This window comes from Pseudophryne corroboree, chromosome 9 (genome assembly GCF_028390025.1).
Source record: "Pseudophryne corroboree isolate aPseCor3 chromosome 9, aPseCor3.hap2, whole genome shotgun sequence".
Classification (NCBI taxonomy): Eukaryota; Metazoa; Chordata; class Amphibia; order Anura; family Myobatrachidae; genus Pseudophryne; species Pseudophryne corroboree.
Genome location: NC_086452.1, coordinates 254,540,089 through 254,567,452, shown reverse-complemented (window position 1 = coordinate 254,567,452; position 27,364 = coordinate 254,540,089). Strand labels below are relative to the sequence as shown.

At 40.6% G+C, this 27,364-nt stretch overlaps 1 protein-coding gene across 15 annotated transcripts in view; it reads right to left on the bottom strand.

The window, feature by feature from the left end:
• The window catches only part of PRG4 (proteoglycan 4), a 137,463-nt gene that overhangs the window by 38,401 nt on the left and 71,698 nt on the right, over window positions 1–27,364 (bottom strand). For 6 of the 15 annotated variants that reach the window (XM_063940230.1, XM_063940216.1, XM_063940217.1 and 3 more), the window contains 11 exons: window positions 18,609–18,764; window positions 17,005–17,112; window positions 16,061–16,168; window positions 15,827–15,895; window positions 12,981–13,040; window positions 11,211–11,321; window positions 9,863–9,922; window positions 8,885–8,953; window positions 8,524–8,583; window positions 5,265–5,333; window positions 3,124–3,231 (listed from right to left, as the gene is read on the bottom strand). In XM_063940230.1, the coding sequence (XP_063796300.1) occupies window positions 3,124–3,231; window positions 5,265–5,333; window positions 8,524–8,583; window positions 8,885–8,953; window positions 9,863–9,922; window positions 11,211–11,321; window positions 12,981–13,040; window positions 15,827–15,895; window positions 16,061–16,168; window positions 17,005–17,112; window positions 18,609–18,764 (978 nt within the window). The remainder of the gene's footprint in view (window positions 1–3,123; window positions 3,232–5,264; window positions 5,334–8,523; window positions 8,584–8,884; window positions 8,954–9,862; window positions 9,923–11,210; window positions 11,322–12,980; window positions 13,041–15,826; window positions 15,896–16,060; window positions 16,169–17,004; window positions 17,113–18,608; window positions 18,765–27,364) is intronic. The other 9 variants (XM_063940225.1, XM_063940228.1, XM_063940226.1 and 6 more) reach the window with 7 other exon arrangements.

Below are 27,364 nucleotides of genomic sequence, written 5' to 3'. Positions count from 1 at the left end.
GATTTAACCATCTGTACTCCATCATGGATATCCTTAAAACCTGGACTGTAATGGCAGAGTTTGGGAAACTGTCTTATTGTGTTCTCTTGTGGTCTTAGATTTCTAATATTTTTCCTCAGAAAATATACTACACCAGGGGTTCCCAAACGCGGTCCTCAAGGCACCCCAACGGTCCTGGATTTAGGTATATCCATGGCTCAGCAGAGATGGTTAAATCAAATTGACTGAGGTGCTAATTAAGTCACCTGTGGCCAAGCATGGATACATTTAAAACATGGACCGTTGGGGAGCATTGAGGACCATGTTTGGGAACCTCTGTACTACACAGATGTGTGACTCAGTGGCGGAACTACCGCCAGTGCAGGCAGTGCCTTGCACTGGGGCCCGCCACTGTCCATGGGCCCAAAGCCAGAGCGGCATGTAATGAGTCAAACTGACTCATTACATGCTGCCTGGCTGCTGCTGTGTGCCGCCGCCGAGGAGCGCATCGATCACGAGGCGGGGGGGTGAAGGAGGTGGAAGAGGGAGCCGCAGCAGCGCTGTGTAATTGGTGGAAGCGCTGCTGCTGCTGGCCCTCTCCTTCACCCTAGGCTGCCCTCCGCCGCTGTGAATGCTGGGATGCGCTTCCCAGCATTCACAGTGGAGGAGGGCAGCCTATGGTGAAGGAGAGGGCCAGCAGCAGCAGCGCCTCCACCAATTACACAGCGCTACTGCGGCTCCCGAGTCCCTCTCCCTCCTCCTTCTTCTCCCTGGCTGCCCGGGATCTGTCAGAAGCTGCACGAGGAGCCTGAGCCAGCGGAAACAGTAAGTATGTCTATTCTATCTATTCGATCTATCTATCTATCTATCTATCTATCTATCTATCTATCTATCTATCTATCTATCTATTTATTTATTTATTCTGTCTGCCGTAATGTGCAAAAGGGGGACTGTCTGCTGTAATGTATAAAAAAGGGGACACTGTCTGCCGTAATGTGTAAAAAAGGGGACGCTGTCTGCCGCAATGTGTAAAAAAGGGGACGCTGTTTGCAGTAATGTGTAAAAAGGGGGATGCTGTCTGCCGTAATGTGTAAAAAGGGGGACACTGTCTGCTGTAATGTATAAAAAAGGGGAGGCTGTCTGCCATAATGTGTAAAAAGGGGGACGCTGTCTGCCGTAATGTGTAAAAAGGGGGATACATCTGCTGTAATGTATAAAAAAGGGAATGCGGTCTGCCGTAATGTGTAAAAAGAGGGACGCTGTCTGCCGTAAAGCGTAAAAAGGGGGACACTGTCTGCTTTAATGTATAAAAAAGGGCACGCTGTCTGCCGTAATGTGTAAAAATGGGACGCTGTCTGCCGTAATGTGTAAAAAAAGAAGACTCTGTCTGCCGTAATGTGTAAAAATGGGACGCTGTCTGCCGTAATGTGTAAAAAGGGGAATCTGTCCGCCATAAGGTGTAAAAGGGGCTCTACCTGGTGTAGTGGTGCTACCGTGCGGCGTAATTTGAATAATGGAGACTACTGTACACCGTTATATGAATTGGTATTATTTTGTAGCCACACCCCTTCCCCACAAAGCCACACCCCTATTTTTTTTGCACCCGCCTACAGCGCGCATCGCCCCTGTTTTACATGGACTGGGGGGGGCTCCGATGCCGTTTCTTGCTCACAGCGCTAAAATGTCTAATTACGGCACTGTTGCTAGGTATCCATTTCCCTGGCCCTGAGCAGGTCCCCCTCACCAGATCGTCTCCTGGGGGTAGACTTGGATGGGATGAGGGGGGTGGGGCCCAAAGCATTTTGTCGAACATGGGCCCACCGCTCGCTAGTTCCACCACTGGTGTGACTCTAAGGATTAGCAGACCATTAAAGAATTATCATTACCTAATGGCTTGATACAAGGGGCGTGTGACCCTAAATGTTACCTATATATGTCACCTTTGTCTCACAATTAACATTTTGGCACTTTACATAATTTGCCATCTGTCATATGTTTTTATACATATATACATTTTGTCGGTCTAGCAGTAAGTATAGGTGTTTATTTAGCCACCACCCTTATTCTTTCCTGTTTTGGTGAAACTATCACAAAACAGAGTCTAGGGTATTGCAGTGAGCGATGGCAATGAAGGAGTAGTAAGTATTATTGCAGTGAGCGATGGCAATGAAGGAGTAGTAAGTATTATTGCAGTGAGCGATGGCAATGAAGGAGTAGTAAGTATTATTGCAGTGAGCGATGGCAATGAAGGAGTAGTAAGTATTATTGCAGTGAGCGATGGCAATGAAGGAGTAGTAAGTATTATTGCAGTGAGTGATGGCAATGAAGGAGTAGTAAGTATTATTGCAGTGAGCGATGGCAATGAAGGAGTAGTAAGTATTATTGCAGTGAGCGATGGCAATGAAGGAGTAGTAAGTATTATTGCAGTGAGCGATGGCAATGAAGGAGTAGTAAGTATTATTGCAGTGAGCGATGGCAATGAAGGAGTAGTAAGTATTATTGCAGTGAGTGATGGCAATGAAGGAGTAGTAAGTATTATTGCAGTGAGCGATGGCAATGAAGGAGTAGTAAGTATTATTGCAGTGAGCGATGCAATGAAGGAGTAGTAAGTATTATTGCAGTGAGCGATGGCAATGAAGGAGTAGTAAGTATTTGGTTATTAATAAAATGTGTATTTGTACTGGCTATCACTACATACCTGTTACCTTGTGTACCTGGCATTGCAGTTCTGTTGCAGTATAGGAAATGGATCATGCTATAAACTGTATTACATTACATTTATAATTTACTATTATCATTTATTTATAAAACTGCACCAATTAAGCAGCACAGTATAGGTAGAATAATTGTTATACACGTCAGTCCCTACCCACTCAAGCTTACAACCACTCATCCCTGAGAATTGCAATCCAGCATCATTGCAGATTTCTCTGCACTCTGTGTCCATGAGGTGCCATAGAAGAAATCAGAATGACAGCACCTTGTGGCCCACACTGCTATTAGAAACACAACACCTGTTGTATTGACCGTTCCACTTGGCTGGCAAAAGCTAGTACTCATGTGACCGGCCAATGGTGATGGGAATTTGTGCTTCCCTGCGTCTATACACACTCAAAGCAATTGAAACAAATCTAGCAATCATACCTTCATTTGCTTCTTTATCCTCTTCTTCTTTAACAGTTGGTGTCTTTGTCTTTTGGGGATTATTTGTTTTGTCACCAGGAGATGCTCGGGAACCCTCTGGAGTAGGCTCTGTAGATAATAAATATATATATATATATATATATATATTTTTTTTTTTTTAATGAGTTCATGCTTTTGTCAGTGTTGGAGATTGAGTGACATTAAGTTTGTATATTATGTTCAAGTTTGTACATTATTTAAAACAGAACTATAATTTTAGCTTTGACTAAACTTTGACTAAACTTTGACCCTAGTATTTTTTTTATTACATCTGTACTGAGCATGATACACAGATTAAAAAAGTAACTTTGAAAATTGTTCTCTTGAAGCTTACACTTATATACTGTACGCTCCTGTTATCTACATTGGTTGTTCATACTTTACAGAACCAGCTATAAAAAATGTTTCTAATGCCCCGTACACATGGGGAGATGTGCCCAGAGATTTTCTAGCACAGAACGCTCAGCACACATCTCTCCCCCACTCAGCACACAGCGCGATGTGTGCTGAGCGAGGGGGATCAGACGGAAGGGGGATGGGGGGGGTTGGAGACGGGTGTGGGCGCTCAATTCACCCAGCGGGTGAAATGAGCGATGTGCTAGATTGTGCCTGCATGGAGGCGGCGCTGGGAGATGAGCTTATCTCCTGCGCCGCCTCTCCCTATGCTGTGAATGGGAGCCGTGTCGCATCGGAACGGCTCCCATTCACACTGCACCTGACCCGGTATTCAACCCGGTAATAACCCTTCTTTTTTACCGGGTTAAATTACCGGGTCAGGCGACCCGCTAATTCACCAAAGGAGCTTTCACATGGCACACTGACCTGTTTCGACACGGCAATATGCTGTGTCGATACCGGGTTATTTGTGCGATGTGAAAGGGGTAATAAAGGCAGGTAAGCAATGTAACAAAGCAATGAGGAAGGCTAGTCAGATGCTTGGCTGCATAGGAAAAGGAATCGGCAGCAGAAAGAAGTAATAATGCCACTGTATATGTCATTGGTACGGCCTCATCTAGAACACTGTGGTCAATTCTGGAGGCCATATCTTCAGAAGAATATAAATACATTAGAGAGTGTACAAAGAATGGCAACTAAAATTGTGGGTAGCCTACATCACAAAACAGACCAGGAAAGGCTAAAAAAAATCTCAAGATGTGTAAGGGATACATATTGTTGTAATAGCTATAGTAAATATAAATAAACAAAATTCAGTGGCGCACCCAGGGGGGGGGGGGTTTCCGAGCACCCAGAAACCCCCTCCACTGCTGCATGAGTATTATTAATGGCTGTCTAGCGTCCTCTGCAGCCTGCTGTCTTCCTGGTGGCACTTGTAAGTGCAATAAAAGTTTACTTTATTTTAATTATAGTACATATATAACCATGTGCATACATATATACACATGTATATACATACATACATATAAACACACACACACACACATGATATATATATATACATGTGTATATATATGTGTACTGTATGTGTGTGTGTGTACATACATATATATATATATATATATGTATGTATGCATGTTTAATATGCTATGTATATGTGTATATGTATGTGTGTGTGTATGTATATATATATATATATATGTATATATATATATGTGTGTGTGTGTAGATATATGTATATATATACACACACACACAGACACTAGTTTTACGGACCCAGCATATACTGGGTCACCTCAGTCCGCACCCCCCGTGATTGGCTCCGCCCAGTTCTGGAAACCCCCCCATGCAAATCCTGCGTTTGCCACTGAAATTGCATACTATAGCAACAATACCCTTGGTAAATTTGGTACAATCAAAATGATTAGACATTGTCCTGTAAAATTACACTGAAGTCTATTTAATGTATGCAATACTTTGTTATATATGAATATATGTACTTGTCTCTGTTCATGCTCTTCAGGATCACCACCTTCCTTTGTAATATGGGGTCCAATTGTTTTACTCTTTTAGAATGTGTTTCTAGGGTTGTGTTGTGTTAGAAGATAATATTAGGTATATACTGTATAACTGTTACCTGTGCTATTGAACTACAAAACTGGCACCAAATATTAGTGTTGCTGCACATAAATCATCAATGTTATTACCTTTATTTTTTGGATCTTTGGGCTTTCCGTCTTTTTCATTACTAGGGGAGCGTGGCTTTTGATTTAGCCCTAAAAAAAAATTGTACAGTTTATTATTTGATGTATAAATTGTATGTTTATGTGCAAATTGTTATGCTACTAAAAAAGAAAAGTGTAATAAAGAAACCACATACTGTACATACAGTCATTGGAAATATGCAGTAGTAAAACAAAGTTGTTTGGTAGATATCACAGGTACTGACTACATTATTTTCAGTTTGTTCATTATCTATAAATAAATAACTATCACTTTTAGCTTTGACTTTAAAACTACAAATTTTTATCAGACAAGTTACTCAGTATATTACACAGAGCAGCAGAGTAACTGTATGTCTTTCACTTAAAGCTTACACTTATATACACTCTTCTCTAAACTGGTTGTCTGTACTATACTGTATTTCTAATAATGTACACTATGTAGACAAAAGTTATTGGACACTCCCCACACACATACACACCACATGCAAGCGAAATGGTGTGCTCCTGCAGCAGACACGAGTTGGTAAAAGTATAAAACAGGTAGAGAGGCACTAATTAGATCATGTGCCAACAAAATGGCTTGCTGGCAGTGCTAACCGAGTTTGAAAGGGAGATTGTCGTAGGCTGAGCCTATGTCATGTTTCCAGGGCGACGCTGGACTGGTATACAGAAATAGTAAAAAACACAGAGAAGCGCTGTCATTGAAAGTATTATTGCAGTTTATTAAAAAATATTTTTTTTTTAATAAACTGCAATAATACTTTCAATGACAGCACTTCTCTGTGTTTTTTTTTACTATTTTATGATTTTTTTTTTAGGTTCAGCACGTCAAATTGTGAAGCTGCAGTCAGTGAGAAGTATTTCAGGAATTACCAGTGTCTCATAGCCAGTGTACTAGTGCCCACTTTTATTATTTTTGTGTGTACAGGTATTTGGTATACCAAAATTCGGTGACCCGGATGGACTGGTCAGCTCAGAGTCCAGATCTTAACCCCATTGAGAACCTCTGGGACGAATTGGAAAGACGGATGCATTATAGACCGACTTGACCTTCTTTACTGTCTCAGTTTGTCACTGTACTGACGGAATGGCAAAACATACCGCCTGCTTTGTCCAGGAACTTGTGAACAGTTTGCCAAGAAGGGTGTCTGCAGTAATCACTGCACATGGTGGACCTACAAAGTCCCTCACTGATGAAGTCTGAAAAAACAACTTGAAATACACATGGGATTTCGGCTTCATTCTACAAGTTGCACACAACTGGAATTTGAGGATTGACCAAGCAAGCTTGATATTCCTCCTTCCATGATGGATACCTGGCAGACAGTGCAGGGCTCTACATGAAAAGCTAGAGGATCCTTCGGCCTGCTGCTGCTCATACCTGATCTATCCTTGTCTAATACACATTCTTCTATAAAAGCTTCTGATTTGAACGCTATGTCTCTTTTTGTCTCCACCACCTTCTCCTTCTCTCCCTCCCTCTTTGTTTTTCCTGGGGTAGTGACCTTGATGATGGCATTGCAGTATTCTGAACCTTGCAACTGTGATACCGGTTCTGATGCCTTGGCATGCTGATGGATCATCTTCCTTCCCTTCTGCCATAAAATGCTCCCTAGAGCTCCCTGTGGTCAAGGGGGTAGATGTATTAACCCGGAGAAGGGATAAAGCAGTGATAAGCGCATGGTGTTAACGCTCCAGGCAGTCATTACAAATTAGAAAAATGACAGTTAGGAGCTGTCTTTCTGGTGCGTTATCACCTTGCACTTATCACTGCTTTATCACTTCTCCATTCTTAATACATCTGCCCAAAGGTGTTGCTGTCTTGTTCTGTTTTCTCATGTTAAAGTCAGTCCGTTTCAGTGTGTTTTTCCCTGTACTATAAGTATCTCACGCTTACTCTAGTGCTTCTATTATAATAATCTGTTTGTTGTCTTACATATGTGCATGTGTTATTTTACGTTTTCTATTCTCATGTCTACTGAGACATTGTTACTTACCTCTATAGGTTGTTGCCTATAGCAGTCATCCACGAGACATACTTTAAACATGATCCCCAATCCCCTTCTCTATGTAATTATAATTTTCCACTGCCTTCATTGGTAGCGCACGTGCGCAAACGTTCAATGTGCAATAACATCCCAGAAGGATGTGATCACACTGTGATTGACATCGGCGGGCATCAGGGGGTGTCCACATGGCATTTTGGGGGGAGTGGTCCAGACAACGTAGGTGTATCTAGACCGTTTTCAGGGCGGCTGCATGATGTCACACGCAGCTGCTGCTAAGCAAAAAATGACAGCGGAGTGCCGGCATACACAACCTGGCTGCATATGCAGGGGGGCTTCCCAAGTTTGCCTGGTCTGCGATGTGATTGCAAGTGTATTGTGACTGCATAACTGGGCGGCATTTATCATGCTGTACGGCCTCTGGAATGCCATCGCCAGCAGTAGCAGAATCTGCTACTGAAGCTGAATAAGGTCCTAAATTTGATCACGCTCACCCTTGCCTGAGCCAGTTCACACGTGAGCAAGCTGATTCGTGCATGATTGAACTGGCTCACACACTCAAATAGATGTGATCTTGAACTACAGCATGATTGTGAAATTATATGTTTTAAATGAATGTAAAACCTTAAATGCAATTGGTGAATGCAAATCATAAATGCAAATTTTGAGCAACAAAATGTAATTAAATTGGTGACTTTACGGCAGACATGATCATGGCCATTGAACTGATGACCTTTGAATAGTGACCTGGTATGACATTTTAAAGCATACTGTATTTAATGATTTCACACAACTGCTGTTATACACCCTATCCCTATTTTAGAACTCTGTACAGGGAAGAGTGCACTTATGCAAGATAACTACTTAGTTATAATGAGGTACACCTAAATCACAATTACTGTATATGTTTTTTAAAGAGCAAGAGATATTAAACTGAGTTCTAAGTGATACAGTATAGTGCAAAGTCACTCTTGATATACAAGATATGTAGAGCTTTATTTAAGCACTTACAGTATATGTTATCACCTCTGAGATTGTTATCCATTACTTTCAACTCAGTTATATTTACTCTAACTTATCTCCAACAGTATGTGATATACATATATATTTAAATAGCAAAGCGCCTTCATGAGGTGCCATTGGCATTTCAATGTCATTATCCTTTCTATATAGTAACAGAACACTGTATTAAACCTTCCAGTTTTACTAGTTTATTCATGTTGTCACTCTCCCACCTTCTGGGGGGGTGTCTGGATCTTCAGGATCTTTGTCACCAGGACGCCTCTGATTTGGCTCTGAAATAATACATTAAATGAGTATTTATTGGTTTTCAGTTGGGTCCAGGAATCATACACATGAACAATGATGATAGAAATAAGAATTCAAACATTAATGCTGGCACTTTAATTTGCTTCATAAGGTTTTTTTTATACATTTGTTACCAAAAACATGATAAAATGCAGATAAATGGACATTATTCTGCAAAATGTATACTGACGTCTACTTAATCTGCATATGTGATTGCTACTGTATGTGTCTCTATATTTTTATGTTCTTGCTCTCCAAGATCCTGCAATGGATCATCAATGGTATTACCTTTCAGTTTTGGATCTTTGGGTTTTTCATCTTTTTCATTATTAGGTGAGCGTGGCTTTTGATTGGGTCCTGGGAAATTTAGAACAGTTATTATTTTGGTGATGTAAATGTGCTATTTATTATGTCAGTGTAAAAACACAAGTATAATAAATCAATCACATATATGCAATAGCAAGAAATGTGCAGTATAAAAACAAAGTTTTAGATATCACAGGTACTTGACTGACCTATTATTAGTTTGTACGTTATATGTAAGAGAGATTAGGGGTCTATGTGCTAAGCCTTGGAGAGAGATAAAGTGGATGGAGATAAAGTACCAACCAATCGGTTCCTGTCATTTTTCAAAAACAGCCTGTAACATGGCAGATAGGAGCTGATTGCACGATCACGTGACTATGTCATCAGGGGACACACTTCCTGAAAAGGATCGGAACATGTGACTGTAACCTACAAATCAATGCTCACATTATGTATATGACCATTGGTTGATCCTGGTCACGTGACTTGAGATGGTCACATGATCAGTACTCTGCTTATATGGAGTAGGTATTTTGGTAGTGAATAAGTCTTCTGCACACTCGATTTTGTATTTTCATTAATAAATATCTGTACCAAGTGGGACTTCTATATACTGTACGTTAGATTTTGTTTTTAGTACCGGCTTGTTTTATTATACAGTATTACATGGGAACACAAGTGTCAACAATTAAGCCACTCTGTAGGGTATTTAGGGAGGGGTGGTCTTCACTTTGCCAGCGGCCGGGCTCCCGACGGCCAGCATACCTGAGCCGGAATCCCGACCGCCGGCATACCGACGGTTCTTCTCCCTCTTGGGGGTCCACGAGCCCCCTGGAGGGAGAATAGATAGCGTGGCACGCGTAGCACACCACTGTGCCCACAGCATGGTGAGCGCAGTGAGCCTGCAATTTTTATGTTCTTGCTCCCCAAGATCCTGCAATGGATCATCACTGTTATTACCTTTCAGTTTTGGATCTTTGGGTTTTTCATTATTAGGTGAGCGTGGCTTTTGATTGGGCCCTGGGAAATTTAGAACAGTTATTATTTTGGTGATGTAAATGTGCTATTTATTATGTCAGTGTAAAAACACAAGTATATAAAACCAAGCACATATATACAGTAGCAAGAAATGTGCAGTATAAAAACAGAGTTGGTAGGTAGATATCACAGGTACTTGACTGACCTATTATTAGTTTGTACATTATATGTAAGAGAGATTAGGGGTCTATGTGCTAAGCCTTGGAGAGAGATAAAGTGGATGGAGATAAAGTACCAACCAATCATCTCCTGTCATTTTTCAAACAGCCTGAAACATGGCAGATAGGAGCTGATTAGCTGGTACTTTATCTCTCTGGTGACACTCATTACTCAGTAATATATGGAGGCACCACATCTATGAAGCCCTGCACAAGAAGAAACTAATTTGTTGTTATAGATGGCAGAACTACAGATGGAGCCACGTTCATTGAGCGTGGCTGCATCGCAGGCAGGGGCGCGCGGCGTGCCTAGGTGCACCAGCGCCGTGGCCCGCCACTGAGTGTACAGGGACGCTCCCATTCAAAGTGAATGGGGCACGTGTGCGTCTACAATGCATGCATGTCCCATTCGTTCCCGGTGGTGTGTCTCGCCGGGCGCACATAGTAGCACACGAAGCCACATTTAGCATGGCTCCATCTGTAAATAACAATGGTGAGCAGGGTCGGCTAAGTTTGCGATCTGCAGCCCATAGGCTACAACTGCAAATGCCATCTTCAGATGGTGTTAGGTGCGAGTGCCAAGCTTGGTAATGCTTCGCATTCTAGAGCTTGGGAAGTCTGACTGCATTGCATCCCTCATAGAAACCTATGGGGTTTGCGGCTGCTGTTGGGAATGGAGGAGTTACCTCCCAAAACACCCGATTAAGCTGCAAATATTTAATGATAAATGGGGCATTAAGTAAAAAGGTATGAGCTGCAGTGATCTGTCAGTGGGGTTGTAGTGATATAAGGCAGATGTAGGGAACGCGTGGATAGTGTCCAAATCTGTCTGATGATTCCATGGCAGTAGCCATTAACCTTCTTCTGTACAGATGTCTGTACACCCCTGAGGTTTGTGTTCTGTATTATAACTTACCTGGCATTGAGCTGTCTACTGTCAGGCTGTAACATTTTCATTCACTTACACAACATATTGCCTAACCACACTTATCACATTTGCCAGATAATAATATAGTATATTTGGAAATAGAAATACAGTATGGCAACTCTCTAAATACTATGAATAATGTAATCTTACATGTGAAAGTTTACATTTACAGTATATCACTAACCTTTTGGAGACTTTTCTGTATCTTTTGGGTCTTCACCCTCTTCCTTTGTATTTGGGGTTTTGGGTTTCCTTAGTTCATCATCTTTCAAAACAGGATGGTTTTGATTTGGATCTGAAAGTACATGTTGTATACTGTATGCTCTAGATTCTTAGAGGCAGACTACACACAGGTGGGATGTATGAACTGGTTAGTGACAAGTGAGCGTGCTGGTTCGCACAGTCAAAAAATTTGTTTTTAATTGAATTGTTCGAAATAAATGCAAAATGCAAATTTTAACCACATATTAGAATTGTGGTCAACTCGCAATAATACCCCAGATCTGATGAAGGCCATCAAATTTGATTAGCTATTGACCCGGTTTCTGAATTTTTGGGGTATTTCTAATTAATTCACACAACTGATTTTGTACTTACTATCCTTTTTTATGATTTTTTTATGGGAAAGGGTCCGCATTATGCATGAAGACTAGAAGACTAATTGTAAAAAGGTGTACAGCATGCACAAACAACTAAACAAAACTATATATTTGTAATTAAGTGCAAGATTTACTAAAATTAGTTCTAAGGAGCAGACACAGTGCAAAGTCATGCAAAATTTTAGAGGATGACAAAGTGCCATTTTTAAAGTTCCTATATTTTATTGCCGCCTCATAGAGTGAGTTATCAGTTACTTTCACTTGAATTATCCAACAATATGTTATAAACATATAGGTGTAGACAGCAAAGCGCCTTCGGGAGGTACATCTGCGGCTTCAATATCAGTATCTTTTACTGTGTATAATTTTAAGGCATATTGTTGATATGTCTCACTTTGTGTAAGCATCCAAATTAAACTTAAAATAATTAAAGCATAAACAGATATTAATGGAGAGGCATACCAATATAAGAACATTGCTAAAGGTGTATGTATTTCATGTATTTTAGCTTATTTCATATTTGTCCAAGTCTCAATAGCTGACCCTAATTTGGGGCAGATATATCATAGCTTGGAGAGAGATAAAGTGGTAAAAATATTATACTTGCACGTATCATGTTTACCAAGGCGAAGCAGGAAGCAGCGGCTCCGAGATGTAAAAACATCTCGGATGACGAAGCGGGGGAATGAAAACACCCCCCTCCGGCGATCGCTTTTTAGACTCCCCGCAGCGCATCAGACTAGTGCTGATGCGCTGTGTCTCTGCCCCGGCCGGCTCACTGGGCATGCGCGAGATCTTAGTGTCAACGCAAGATCTCATGTGCAGTCCGTAATCGGCTGCCATCACAGCCACGGACAGCTCTGTCCCTGCTGTGGTGAATTGACAACGACACCTGTAGCTGTCAAAATCGATAGCTGCAGGTGTCGTAATGGTCAGTACTACTGACCGTTCTTACATTGCCCTGAATGTCAGCGTGTTATCTAAAAGATAGCAGCGCTGATAATGACAGGGAAATATCACTAAGCGTCACTGAGCACAAACCAACAGTGTCATACATGGTGGAGCAGTATAGCTCACATAATGTGTGCTGATACCGCCTCTCCCCCATAATGGAGGATCCTACGCTTCCCCCAGAGTACCAATCAATCAGCTCCTGTCATTTTTCAAATAGATTGTAAAGTGACAGCTGATTCGGTGTCACTTAGAGGGGTAAAATGAAAATTGTATTTTGATGATTAATTTTAGAAGGTTATTACAAATTGTAGATACTGTAAGCATAACATGTACAGAACACTATTATACATTACAAATAACTTTAATAGTATGCTTAAATATTTATGTTTTCACTCCCTCACCTGCTGGAGGGTTATCTGGATCTTCAGGATCATTGTCACCAGGACGTTTCTTATTTGGCTCTGAAATTATATATTTAATAAGTATTTTTTTGTTTCAAATTTTCCCCAGAGTCATAAACATCGCAGACAGAAATGAGTTAGAAACGTTGGGCTATCATCTTGGGGTTTTTTCTCATATTGTGATTGTAATCGAATACTTGTTGCTACTTAATCTATATTTGTAATTAATTTTTCTGTATGTGTATATGTTCTTGATCTCCAGATAAGAACCTTTCTTTGTACAGTAATTTCAGGATCCTATTGTTTGTTTTCTATTGTATTTCTGGAGCTGTGGGTTAGACATTAATGTTAGATTATTGTTCCTGTACTTTAAAGCACAATGGAATATGCTGGCACTCAGGACATTACTAACAGCATTCTAGGCCCTGAGTTTAGCAATGTACTGGGGCCCCTATCCATACATCCATGGGAATAAATGGGGAAAAAAACCCATCAATCAGCATGCCAACAGCCATTCACTGTCTGGCTGCATGCTAGGAGGCAGGTAGAGTTTGCTGCTAGGCCGCTCTGATTGTGTGTAATTCACAATCAGAGCCAGTGATGGTCTATGCCAGGGACAGGGTGCCATATGCCCCCTGTGACTGTACTTGTGGGGCCGCTAGCACTCTGAATCCCAGCATGTGGGCATGCAGGCAGTTGTAGTCAACTTGCCAGTGCCTGCTCTTGCTGGCCAAATTTACAACCTGCAACACCTAATAGTGCTTCTGTTCCCTTCCAGTGTCAAAGAATGGTGCATGGAAAACTGGGAGCAGCTGTGGGAAAGGATGGAGCACTGAGCAACTGACAGCTGAGCACACTGCAGCAGCATATCCTGGCATTGGCATGGCCTCAAACATCCATCCGATGCATCCTGCCTCCCTGACTGAGCTCCTGAGGAGAGAGAAGAACCGACTGCTCCTATGTGACAGTCCCAGTACTGCCCGTGGAACCTCTGTGCTGTGAGCCAGAGCCTGCCACCTGCTGAGACATCATGGTGAGCCTACTGTATGTCCCATGAAATCTTTAATAGTTGTTAGTGTGGAGGAGGGAATTTGTGTATAGTGTGTGTGCCGTCAGTGTGTGTGGCGGAGATATTCATGTAACAGAGTTGTGGGGGGGGGGGGCTGAATGTGTGATGGTGTTGTCAATGTCAGGGGTGAGGGGAGGAGGGTGTGTGATTAAAGAGTTGAAAGAGTTAAAATGCAAAATAACGATTGTGTTCAAATATATACTGACATTTGGAAATGAAGATTTGTCTTTAAGGCTCAGATGTTGCTTAATTTCCATTCCCACATACTTCTCAGCAAACTGTATGAGCCAAAGTTCCAGTTATTATAAATGTTACAATATACTAATTCCAAGGTTAGCACCTGCACTCTCATGGACAACAAAGACGATTGCTAAATTCTTAGAAAAGGGTAGAAATTGTAACCATTTGCTTATTATTAATTTATCCAATACTGCCCTCTGCTAGTGTTTATATGACATGTATATGAAAATTGGAAAAAAATTCACACATGCTCAGGATATGAGATGATGCCTACTCAGAAAAGCCTTCTAAACCCCCATGATCCTAATGAATGTTAGGTTAGCGTATGTATGATACACCACTGGTGCATGTGTCCTTACTCTCCAGCTGATAATTAACCTTTTCCTTTCCAGATTGCCTGGATGATTGTCAACTGTCACTACAATGCCAGCACCAGTTTCCCAACACAGTTCCAATACTACTTAAAGCAGTTTTTCCCAATCCCACCACTCACTACCCCCCAATGTTTCTGTGTTTTGTTAGTTTCCTTTTCCCTTTGCCTTACTATATATATATATTAGAGATGAGCGGGTTTGGATTTAGTCGGTTCTTAATGCCAGAATTATCACAAGTTCAGATTTTCTGGATTTTTCTTATTGGCTAACCAAAACACGTGATGCCCAAGAGCCAATAGGAAGATCCAGGTAAATCCGAGTAAAACCGAACCCGCTCATCTCTTATATATTATATATATATATACACACACACACACACACACACACACACACACACACACACACACACACACACACACACACACACACACACACACACACACAGTGTAGAGGGCTCATTAATGTAGTAGCAGGTATAGGGGGATCAGTGATGCATTGTAAGGAATAGAGGGCTCAGTAATGTAGCGTAGGGAATAGCAGGATCAGTAATGTAGTGTAAGGTATAGAGGGGTCAGTAATAATAGTGTAGAGTATAGAGAGCTCAGTAATGTAGTGGCAGGTATAGGGGGATCAGTGATGCATTGTAAGGTATAGAGGGGTCAGTAATGTAGTGTAGGGATTAGCAGGATCAGTAATGTAGTGTAAGGTATAGAGGGGTCAGTAATAATAGTGTAGGGTATAGAGGGCTCAGTAATGTAGTGAAGGGCATAGAGGGCTCAGTAATGTAGGAGCAGGTATAGGGGGATCAGTGATGCATTGTAAGGTATAGAGGGGTCAGTAAAAATACTATGTAGTGCTCTGTACATACTGTGGGGCCTGATTCATGTTTGTAAGTAAAGCAAAAAAGCAAGCAACTGGGCAAAACCTTATCCAATCAGGCCCATATATTCAGAAGGTACTTAATATTTCCAAGTACCTTCGATAAGGACATCTCACAAATCATTTTTGATACTTATGCCCCATAATGTAGAGTTTTACACCGGTGCTTTCAGGCCTCTAGAATCATGGTGCGCAGTGTGCCTATAAGTTAATAAGGCCCTGCTGGCATGATATAAGTAACTGTTGTTAATAATAATAATAATAATAATCTCAATTGTTATTACCTTTAATTTTTGGTTCTTTGGGTTTTCCATCTTTTTCATCATTAGGTGATTGTGGCTTTTGATTTGACCCTGAAAAATTTAGAAAAGATTATTATTTAGAAATAGGTATTTATGTGAAATAGAGAATAAGTTAATAAAGTCTGGAGAAAACGAGGGTTAGTTATACCGATAGATAGAAAAGCCACATAGTTTTAAAAGAGCAATAGTTTAGATCTAATATTTCAACTTTCACACCTCCAGGAGGTGTTTTGGGATCGGTGGGATCATCATCGCCTTTCTTTGTCTTTGGGGTTTGGGATTTTTTTGGTTTATTATCTTTGTCTTTAGGCCTCGGAGTTGGCTCTGTAATTATATATTTGATATGTACTGAATGTAACTATTAGACCTTCAAACATACAGTAACTCAATATTATATTTTACTTATTACAGAAACATTTCTAAATTAATCTTCCAAACTGCTAGTATTTTATAATATTTTATCATTTTATTTACTGAATTTTCATCTTAAAAATGCAATGATCCCTGTGATAATTACGCCAGCTACAGGTGGCGTTATCACAGGGCTCGTGGCAATATGCAGCCTTCTGCAGCACAGATTTCTCTGCTTCTAGGCAGAGAAAGCTGTGCAGGGACATTGGCTCCGGTGATCATCTCTATGTGTCCCATGGACACACAAGCTGATCACTGTGTAAAAAAAAAAATATATATTTTTTCAGTATACTTACATTCCCCGGAGATCAGTGCTCCAGTGCTCTCCTCCTGCTCAGGGCCGGCTGATCTCCGACTCCTGTACTGTGACTCCGGTCATCTGATGCTGTAAACTTGCATTTGCAGCTGTGTGCAACATCAGATGACTGTGCAGGAGTCAGAGATCACATGACCGGAGGCGGAGGAGTGCACCAGTGCACCGATCACCTAGTAAGTATACGGGGAAGGCGGGGTGACCTGGTGGCAGTAGCGGCGATGTTGTTAGTGGCACATGCGCTGCACACACTGCTGCAGAGTGGCATCGCAGCGTCAGAGCTTGCTGCAAGCTCTGTCCCTGCATGTGATAATTGATACATCCGTGTGATGTAATCAATTATCACAGTGCGGATTGGATCGATTTTATCACATCCTATCCACATCCTCAGATGCGGATGGTGATAAATCGTCCACTTATTGTTTCAATTTCACACCTTCTGGAGGGGTTTCAGGATCTTCAGGGTCATCATCACCTTCTATTATCTTTCTGGTTCTGGGTTTCTTTGGCTTACTATTTTTGTCTTCTGGCTTCCGTTTTGGCTCTGCAATTGGACATTTGATGTGAATGTAATACTTACTAATAATATCATATGTAGAACAGTATGGGGCATATTTCTCAAAAATCTTTGTGGGATTTAATGGCTGTTTTTTTTTTGGGGGGGGTACACACAAATATTAAGGATCCCCTGAATACTGTATATGTACGGGGCACTGTAGCAAATATAGGAGTGCCTGTCCTTGGATGTGAATTTTGTTAAATTTGGGCAATACATCATTTCTTAATAAAGCAATAAATGGAATTAAGAAATGATAGTTATCAGGACAAAGTCCTGATAATTAACAAATATGCCCCTGTATATTGCTAATCATGGAAGTAGTCAGCCAACCCATTAGCATTTTTTTTTACTTGATTCAGTCTATTCCTAACTATATTGCTTTGACCAAAATAGAACTTAGAATTTCCAAAACAGCCTAAAATAAAATACTCGGTTGTGTGGAGTTCCCAGGTGATGTTAGGGCTAACAGGCAGCATATACTAGCATTAGAGACATGGATCTCTCAGCTAGAGGGCCCAAAATGTTGAAATCTGTCACTCAGAATCATGATGATTATTTATTAGATGATCACTGTGCAGCCACATAACTCTATTACCGGTACTTTATTACTTAGGCAGTATGCTAGGGACTACCTGTTTATAAAGGAATAGCTGTGACCACTGTACACGTTTGTCCTGCAATACTTCTTGTGGAGGTCACTCTAATCCAGCACTTGTGTTGAAGCAAGTACAGTAGAAAGGACTCTTTCTGCCCAACAGTGCTCTTTACACAATGGGTAACATTTATGAAGATTACTGCATATGAGACAAAATTAACTGCAATTGACGTAATATACTTCCTAAATCCTTACAGACACGCCTTAAAGAAACCCTACTCTATAAGTTGTGCTTATGTGCTTGTTACTTTCCTACAGAAATTATATTGGTCAGTAGTTTGATAGTTGGTACCCACAAGGCTTTTTAAAGGAGGAATGACTTCATAAGTTCCAATGCAACTCATGTCCATACATAATCATATGTATGCCATTTTACAAATGTACTCATGTCCATACATAATCATATGTATGCCATTCTACAAATGTACTCATGTCCAGACATAATCATATGTATGCCATTTTACAAATGTACTCATGTCCAGACATAATCATATGTATGCCATTTTACAAATGTACTCATGTCCATACATAATCATATGTATGCCATTTTACACATGTACTCATGTCCATACATAATCATATGTATGCCATTTTACACATGTACTCATGTCCAGACATAATCATATGTATGCCATTCTACAAATGTACTCATGTCCAGACATAATCATATGTATGCCATTCTACAAATGTACTCATGTCCAGACATAATCATATGTATGCCATTTTACAAATGTACTCATGTCCAGACATAATCATATGTATGCCATTTTACAAATGTTTGTAAGTAAAAAATAACTTTTAACAAACATTTGTAAACAAAAAATACCTGTATTATCTGGGTTGTCTGGATCTGGCTTATCATGTCCAGGCTTTTTTTTCTTTTGATTTTTCCTTGACAGTTTTTTGGATGTTTTAATTCCCTTTACACTTGACGAAGAAGAGGATGAAGAAAAAGAGGAGGAGGACTCATTCTCTTCTGACTCTGCAAATAATAGTTACAGAGCATTTTAAATGAACATTTATTGTTCTACTCCTTGTTATATGTTTTATGTGTGAATGCATGCATACGTGTATGTGTGTCTGTATGTACAGTATATATATATATATATAATAGCAAGGAAGCGTGGCGGCACTCATCAGGCTTAATTCAATCCTTTAATATGGTCGTGGGGCCGACATGTTTCGGGGCTTGTACCGCCACGCTTCCTTGCTATTTTGTTTAGTGACTCTGTGTCACCGGGAAGGCACCGCAGCACTACACTTTGGGGAATATAGGAGTGCCGGGCACTACTTTGCTATATATATATATATATATATATATATGCCGGGATGTAATTAAGACAAAGTTCAGTGGCCATGCAGGATGCTGGTCGAACTCAACATATTTTTTTAAAGGGGCAATCATGTGCAAGGCTAAACCATGCCTTGTACATGATTGCCCCTTTAAGAAAAATCTTCTGAGTTCAGCCTGCATCCCACGCGGCTGCTGAACCCGGACTTCATTACATCCCAGCCATAATGTACAAACAGACCGACACTCTCCTATGTAATTCTAATGCTTCGGTGCCCTCTAGAAACAAGTAGATATGAACCAGCACAAACAAGCAGCGGCACTCAGCGCAACAGTGTAAAAGCAGCTCGCCTGTAAACAGTAGAAGCCCACCATGTGAAACAACAGCACCCAGTGTTTTACATGGTGGGCTTTATCATCTATTTATTTGTTCTTTTACCTTGACAAAGGGGCGTGTGTACCTAAAACATTGGATGTCACTAATGTGTATTCAATAATAACATCTACACCAAGTCTCGGAGTGCCGCTTCTTGTTTGTGCTGGTGTAATCGTCCTTTTTATGTGTAAACATTTTCTGTGGCACAGTTGAAGACTACTGACTCCACTAAATTTGGAACTCAAGTCACTTGTGTGTGTGCATATATAAACAGCTTTCTATTATTTCAAATTTTGTATAATTACATTTATTTGAAAGTTAAACATTAGATAGTGAGTTTCATTATTTCATGCATAATGCAGTATTCCCTATAGTGTGGGTGGATGTAAATATATAGACCCCAAGATGCTATTGAATGCTAACCCTGCCCACTATTGCCATGTCAAGACAATGTTGTTAATATAAGAAACCCTGAAGGTGGATTTCAATGGGTCACTAGGCCTTTGGGATGGATATACTGTATGTATGTGGAACTCTTGTTCAGTACATAAGACACAGATAGGCAGCACTCTGTATAACTACAGATGAACAATAGACATGAGGACTAGGAATTCATTGAACACCTATACGCCATACAAATATTGGGCTGATTTGCCAGTAATTGGGTGTACCATCTGTTTTATTGTGCAGTGTGATGGCATAAGTGATTTGGCCAAACGTTGATAAAGCAGTCAGAAACATCCAGAAATGCTCAGTTTCCATAATCCAATTGGTTGGCCTTCACAGAAAATTTGGTCCAAAATTAAAAAATGGGCAGGGTATGCATTATTGATAATCTGCCAATTTTTCCCATGGTTTAACTTGATTACCTCATCCCTACTTTGGGGGACTTTTGTAAATTCAGTGTGGTGTGGCAGAAGATCTGAAACTTTAAAAATAAATCACTTAATGATATGTACAGCATATATTGGGACCTTCCATTGGACAAAAATTGTCCCTTTTGTTGTTTGACCAAAAATCTTGCATACTGTAGCTTAAGATATATGGTTTTAAAATACTAATTTGTCTAACAAAGAATATATTCTTTGTTAGACAAGGGGAAGGGCTGTGTCTTATTTTTAGAACAAATGTTTGCGTAACACTGGTCTGTGTTCCGATGGATGCATGTATCCCAACTCTCAGAGGTCTTCCTCTAGCAGTGCCACTCAGCATCAGGGTGTTGGGATAATACAAAGGACAAGGCTGAGGCTATTTAATTACATCCACTCCCATATGCATCAAGGAGGCAGACTGAGGAGTCCAAGGACTGAATATTAGTGCTGCAGGTTTAAAAAACAAAGTACTTTACATCATTTTTTTCCACTTTCCCCCCAATTTATAAACCAGCACTGGCGCTTCAGTCTATTGCTGGTTACCACCAAATCAGGGGGAAAATTCACATGGGGCCAATTGTCAATGGGGTCAACACTGGTTCCAACCAGCCCCAGGCCAGTTAGGGACATGGGTGGTTTCATCAGGTGGTGAGCCTTGCAAAAACCCTTGTAGATTTTTCCTCCTCAGTAAAACCTGCCTTAGTGCCAATATAATGGGTAGGGAAGTAATAGTGAAAAAAAGAACAACATTTTGTCATTGGCATGACATGGCTGACAAACATGGCTGCCGAGGCAAGCGGGCACTTAGAAAATCACATGTTCCCGCTTACACTGACACCAAGAACAGCTGAGACCTGTAGTTCCCCAAGTTTAAATGTGAGTAAAGACAGCACAACAGTTTTAGAAAAATCACAATTAAATAAATAAACAAACACACACAGTACTTTTAGACTCCTTTCTCAAATACTTACCTTTTCCCACTGTACTGACATAGTATAATTAGATATTGAAAAATAAAATAAAAATGGAAGCTACCTGTTTTCAGGGACCGAGATAATGAAAATAGGGCCTAATTCAAGGTTGATCGCAAAAGCAAAATCTTCCTCTAATGGGCACAACCATGTGCACTGCAGGTGGGGCAGATGTAACACGTGCAGAGAGAAATAGATTTGGGCAGGGTGTGTTCAAACTGAAATCTAAATTGCTGTGAAAAAATAAAGCAGCCAGTATTTACCCTGCACAGAAGCAATATAACCCACCCAAATCTAACTCTCTCTGCACATGTTATGTCTGCCCCACCTGCAGTGCACATAGTTTTGCTCTTTAGAGGAAGATTTGCTTTTGCAATAAACCTTGAATTAGGCCCATAGTCCAGCTGGGTGCAACCAGCAATACTTCCATATATACATCATTGCACCTATACTAAACATGGGGTTTTCTCATGGGTTGACCGCAAGTAATTGTGAGAAAGCCACATATTAAATACTGTTCAAATGTTAAAGTACAGTATAGGAAAGTAGCGTCAGAAGATATTTTCATTATCCTGGTGACTGTACTTTATTTCTTCATGGGGGGGGGGGGGGGTCGTTTCCTGTTCGGTTGAGTTGCTTCAGGACAACTGACATAATTTAGTATTTAATAAAAATCAATGTGAATTTTAACTGTGTGTGTTTATGAATTTGTATTTCTTCTAAAACTTATGTCATTTTATTTACATTATTATTTGTCGAACTACATGTCCGAGTTGGCCTTTGTGATTCTCCGAGTACTAGCTTGCCCCGGCAGCCATGTTTTACATCAGAAACATGTTAGGACTTTTTCCTCAATACCCACCAGGCATCATGTATGGGCAAGACCCCTGGTACTATTAGCACCTGGCCTGCTTATAGCCAGTAGGAGGGCTGCACAAATTTTTGTAGACTGAACTGACCGGAGGCTGGAGGGAAGCATGATGGTGGACCGTCACACTGCAAGCTTTCCCGCTATGATTCCCCAGCCCAGGCTGGCAAAGCCCAGAGCATGTTACCCTGAAATAAGTGGGGACAATATGTTTGTTTTTCACCTGGTGTTAGTGTAACCAGCACTAAGCTGAAAGATCCCCTTAACCGTAAGCACATTTTTTTAAATTATTAATATATCTTTACGTAACTATTTTTAATTGAAAAGGATGGAGTTTGCTTGTTGGCAAGAACCTAGAGTCTAGCTCTATCTTTACAGTGATCCAGCAGTCAAACGATAATGTGCTGAGTGTTGGAGAGAAATAATGGGCTGGATGTAATGGAGTCTGAGTTGGATGGAGGTACGGGAAGTTTTTTTTAAAAAGTGGCAATCATGTACAAGGCAAAACCATGCCTTGTAAATGATTGCCGCTTTAAAAAAAATGTCCAAGTTCGGCTGGGAACCGCACCTCCAACCAACTCGGAATTCATTACATCCGGCCCAGTATGTGACAAAATACTTTAGAGTACTTGTATCAATTCTTCAACAGAGAAAAATTGGAGAAGTTTCCCATAGTAGCCAATTAGCTTCTAGTTAGCATGTATCTACTGTAGCACAGTTTATAAAAGTACAGCTCATTGGCTGCTAAAGGCAACGTCTCCACTTTATCTCTCCTACAGGTTTGATAGGGTTCCAATTTATAGATAGCCAGTAAATAGGTCAACCCCATGTGGTCAACATGCATTAGGTCGACAAGGTCAAAAGGTCAACAGGTAAAAGGTATACTGTGCTTAAGGTCAACAGGTTAAAAGAGGTTGACACAAGTTTCTTTGGGTTCTTTGCATTCTTTTTAATTTTTGCGTGATTTACAATCCATGTGGACTACAATTGGGAATCGTAACCTGTGCGTGGCAAGTAAAACAAGCCCATGAGAGTATACAGTACGTTTGCAATAACTGTGGTCACATTTGATGAACCAGAGAAAATAACACCCAAAAAACATATCAACCTTTTCTACTGTCTACCTTTTATATGTCGACCTTTTGACACTGTCGGCCTAATGCATGTCGACCATAAAGGGTGTCTACTTAACTGTCTAATTGCTGTAGATACCACACCAGGTTTGATACATATTCCCCTCCTTGAGATAAAATACCAGGAAGGTCTAATGAATAAGTTTTTAGTTTATGAAGCCAACTTTATAATCATTTAGTTGGATGTAAAGTTATTCAGTGTATGGCAACCAATCTGAACCTGTAATAAACCCATGGCCGGGATTATTGCAGTATTAACTCATGGCCAGGCCCCAAGGCTTTGAGGCATTTCAAGCCCCCTCGGGCACTTCAATCTTTCAAAGCTTATGTCATCATTTCAGTATTCACACAGACACCCAGTTGAAATAAAGTCTGCTGACCTCTTTTATCACAGTGCTATTGTTCTTCCTTTTCTTTTCTCTATTGAAGTAGCACTAGATCTCTATTGGTCCGCTGCACCCCTCCCCTACCCTCCGCCCCTCCCATTGTGTCAAAACTATCCTCAGCTTCCTACGAGTGTGCCTTGTTACGGCACAGAGTGCAAAGAGCCTTTAACGTCTGGAGCACTAGGGTACAGGTAATGCTCAGCAAAAATAAATAAAAAATGATGGGCCCATAGTCACTGTGGGACGTTTAGGCAATAAAAAGTGTTTTTTAGCGGGTGGGCGAGCTGGGCGGGTATTTGCAACCCCAGCCTATAGTCTATGCCTGTTGAAACCTCGGGAGCATAGGCTTGCATAAGACAGTTCACTTTCATATCATCAGTCTTGCTGGAGCTCAGTCTGACTGATGTACAGAGCCCCCACAAGGGAAAATATATGAATGTTTCATGTCTTATTTCTATGACTGGATATTTTGTATTGAAATCAGGATCCAGGGAGAAATGGGAAAACAGAGAAGGGAGTGACTGTGCACATATTCAAGTTTTTAAATGGGAGTCACATTGTTTATAAACTAACCCATCTGTGGAATAGGCATATCATGAAGAGCAGTAAGAATCTTACTAGGTCCATTCGTTAGTAAGATTATACATTAGTGTGTTAGTTTTCATTTTATTGTCTTTATAAATTACATTACAAGGAACAAGCACAACAAAAATGTGATATATAATCAAACAAGAATTGTGTTTGCTTCAATGATTAGAAACAGAAATGTATTGTAATGCTTTGTCATTTTTCCTTGTATTATCCTCTTGATGTTGCGTGTTGAGTTACATAAAGCATGTAGGAGATATATTAAACTATTGAGAGGTAGGATGCCATAATGTAACATTTACCTGGGGTAAAAAAGAAAACGTAGCAAGACTATAATTTATTTACGGTATGTATACATACATAAATCCTATTTCTGCGACAGGTATCAAAGATAATCTCTAATCAGTTTTTCAAAGACGCTTAAACTGTGTCTTGGTTAGATATCGATTATCCATATGTGTTAGCAGTTAGGAGAAGTGTCCTTCCATCTGTAACAGTTCAGTGACAGACAGTGAAACAAAGTTTCCGTTTCCTCTATGGATTAGAAATGAGTTAATCATTCAATTGATGAGATATGAAGGTTTAGTTTTCGTATTTTCTGCAGGCAAATTTCTTATGCACCACAATAGTGCTTTTGTAAGTGATACAGTCTATAATAGTAGAATTAATAACTCACTTTTTGTTGGTACTTTGGGTTCCGTGCTGTGCTGCCAGTAGCTTGATGTTTCCCCTTAGGTGATGTTTTCCCTATGCAGAAGGTATCTTCCCCAGGCAGTAAGGTTTTCACATCTCATATTCAACAGTGATTTGGGACACTGCTCTGTTATTCTGATTTTCACCAGAAATGGTGCTACATATGAAGCGGATGGTTTCCTGCATCAGCTGATTCTTGTCCTAGCAGGGTCACAGTTACAGTGTGTGCTTCAGTGCTGGGTGATGCTGTTTCAGTAGGGCAGACGCACTATACTGTAGTTATTGGAGCAAGTCTTTAACCTTCAACAGAGTATACTCTCCTAATTTTGTAGTTAAATTCCTTGTGCCTGCTACAGTAGTTTTTTGTCCAGTTCCAGTAGTGTCATATTTCCATTGGATGTTTGATTTATGATCCTGTTTAAGATCAGATCAGTAGTACTGTAGCACTACAGTCATTAGAGCAAATCTTTAACCTACGCGTTTCACCAGTCATTTTGCAGTTTTTTTCAGGGATGTAGCATACATCAATTTTCTTTCTGGATTTGAGAGGCACCTTATTAGGGCACAATCTCATGAATGAGCTAATTGAGAAGTTCATTGAAGATTAAGCAGTACTAAGGTAGTCATAAGGGTGTTGAGTTACAGTTTTATTGATGATTAAGCAGTGCCAAGATTCAAATATTGTCATTTAGCTTATTAGGCATCCTACCAGTGTCTGTGTGGAAAATACTAAACAAAGTTGATCTTGTGTTGTGACAGAGGAAGAACAAACAGGTTAACAATGTATTACATCCATTTCAATATAAAGCAATGGTCTTTAAAAACTTGATATGTTATGTTTTTAACACCTTCAGGTGTTAAAACAATTAGGGCCAAATTCAGTAGCCTGCAATTTGCAGAAGCCAGTGTGATTCTGTTGAGGTTGTTTCTAGATTAAAGTGGCAATTAGTTTACAGGCAAAACCAACCTGGTTTCTCACCAAAATCGCACCAGCTCCCCCAAATAATGGGCAATTACATTTGGCCCTCAGTGTACCAGCTACTTATAAAATATTTCAGCATGAAGACACCAATAAGGATTATGGGCCTGACTTGGAAATAAAGCAAAAATAAGCAAGTAACTGTGCACCTCGGTTCAGGGCCATTGCTAGTGTGTTCTATGCACCCCTGCACCCTCACCAATCCTATATAATAAAAGGCTAATGCTGCCCCTTGCCTCTATGGGGGAACTGAAGTGTTCTGCACTCCGGCGGCCACTAAATGGCGCCCAACATAGCAATTCAACTTTTATGTTGTTACATCATTTTGACGGGCTGGTAACTCGTACTTTATAAAGGGACAGTGCACACTGAATGCACATGCCACAAAAGGGGTGCAGTCTCACAAGAAAGGGGCATGGCCACACAATAGTACAAATTATGATACACAGTAGTACAATCTTATTCAATTTACACCTCATGTAATGCCCATGATTCACATTACACCACATAGCAGTGTCTCTTATTCATGTTATGACACACAGTAGTGCCCCTTATTCATATTACATCACACAGTAGTGCCCTTTAGTCACATTACACCACATAGTAGTACCCCTTATACACAATGCCCACAGTAGTACTTTTATACACAATACCCACACTAGTGCTCCTTATAGTAGTGCTCCTAGCATATAATACCCACAATGGTAGTGCCCATTATACACATAACGGTCACAGTAGTAATGCCACTTACACACATAATGCCCACAGTAGTAGTGCCCTTTGCACCCATCGGGAAGAGGACAGTGGAGGAAGGAGTGGAAGAAGCAGTGCGCAGAGGGATTGGGTGGGAGGTGGTGAGATGGAACAGGGGATGAAGTTGTTAAAAAAAGAGCTTGGAGAGGACAGAAAGGTGGAGAGATTGGAGAAGGAGAAGATAAGAAAGCAGAGGAGAGAAGAATAGAGCAAAAGATGGACACCAACGTTGTGTATACAATGTTTACAGCCCTTTTGCAGGCAGGCTTTGTGTTCTTGGAGTAGCTTTTAAAAAAGCTTTTAATAAGGAATATGAAAATTTCCTTAACTTACCCTCTCCATTCCAGGGGGAACCACGTAAGGGGGTGGGGGCCTGTGGGAGGGAATTTGTCCTAGGCTACTAAATGGCTGCTGTTGCAGTAGAAAAATCCTATCGCCAGCAGAACTGGGGGACAGATGTTGAAGCACCTTGACTCTGCTGCTGTAGCCCGGCACCTCCCTGCATTGCTTACCACGCAGAGTGCATTGAGCCGCCTCTGACCATGTTGCACTGCACGTAGGTTAGAAGTATTATGTAAGTAACAGTTATATTTGGGAGGGGTGTAGCCAAACAAATATAAATTGCAGTGTAAAAAGAAAGCTTTTCAGCAAATTGTATGGGGGTTCGGTATG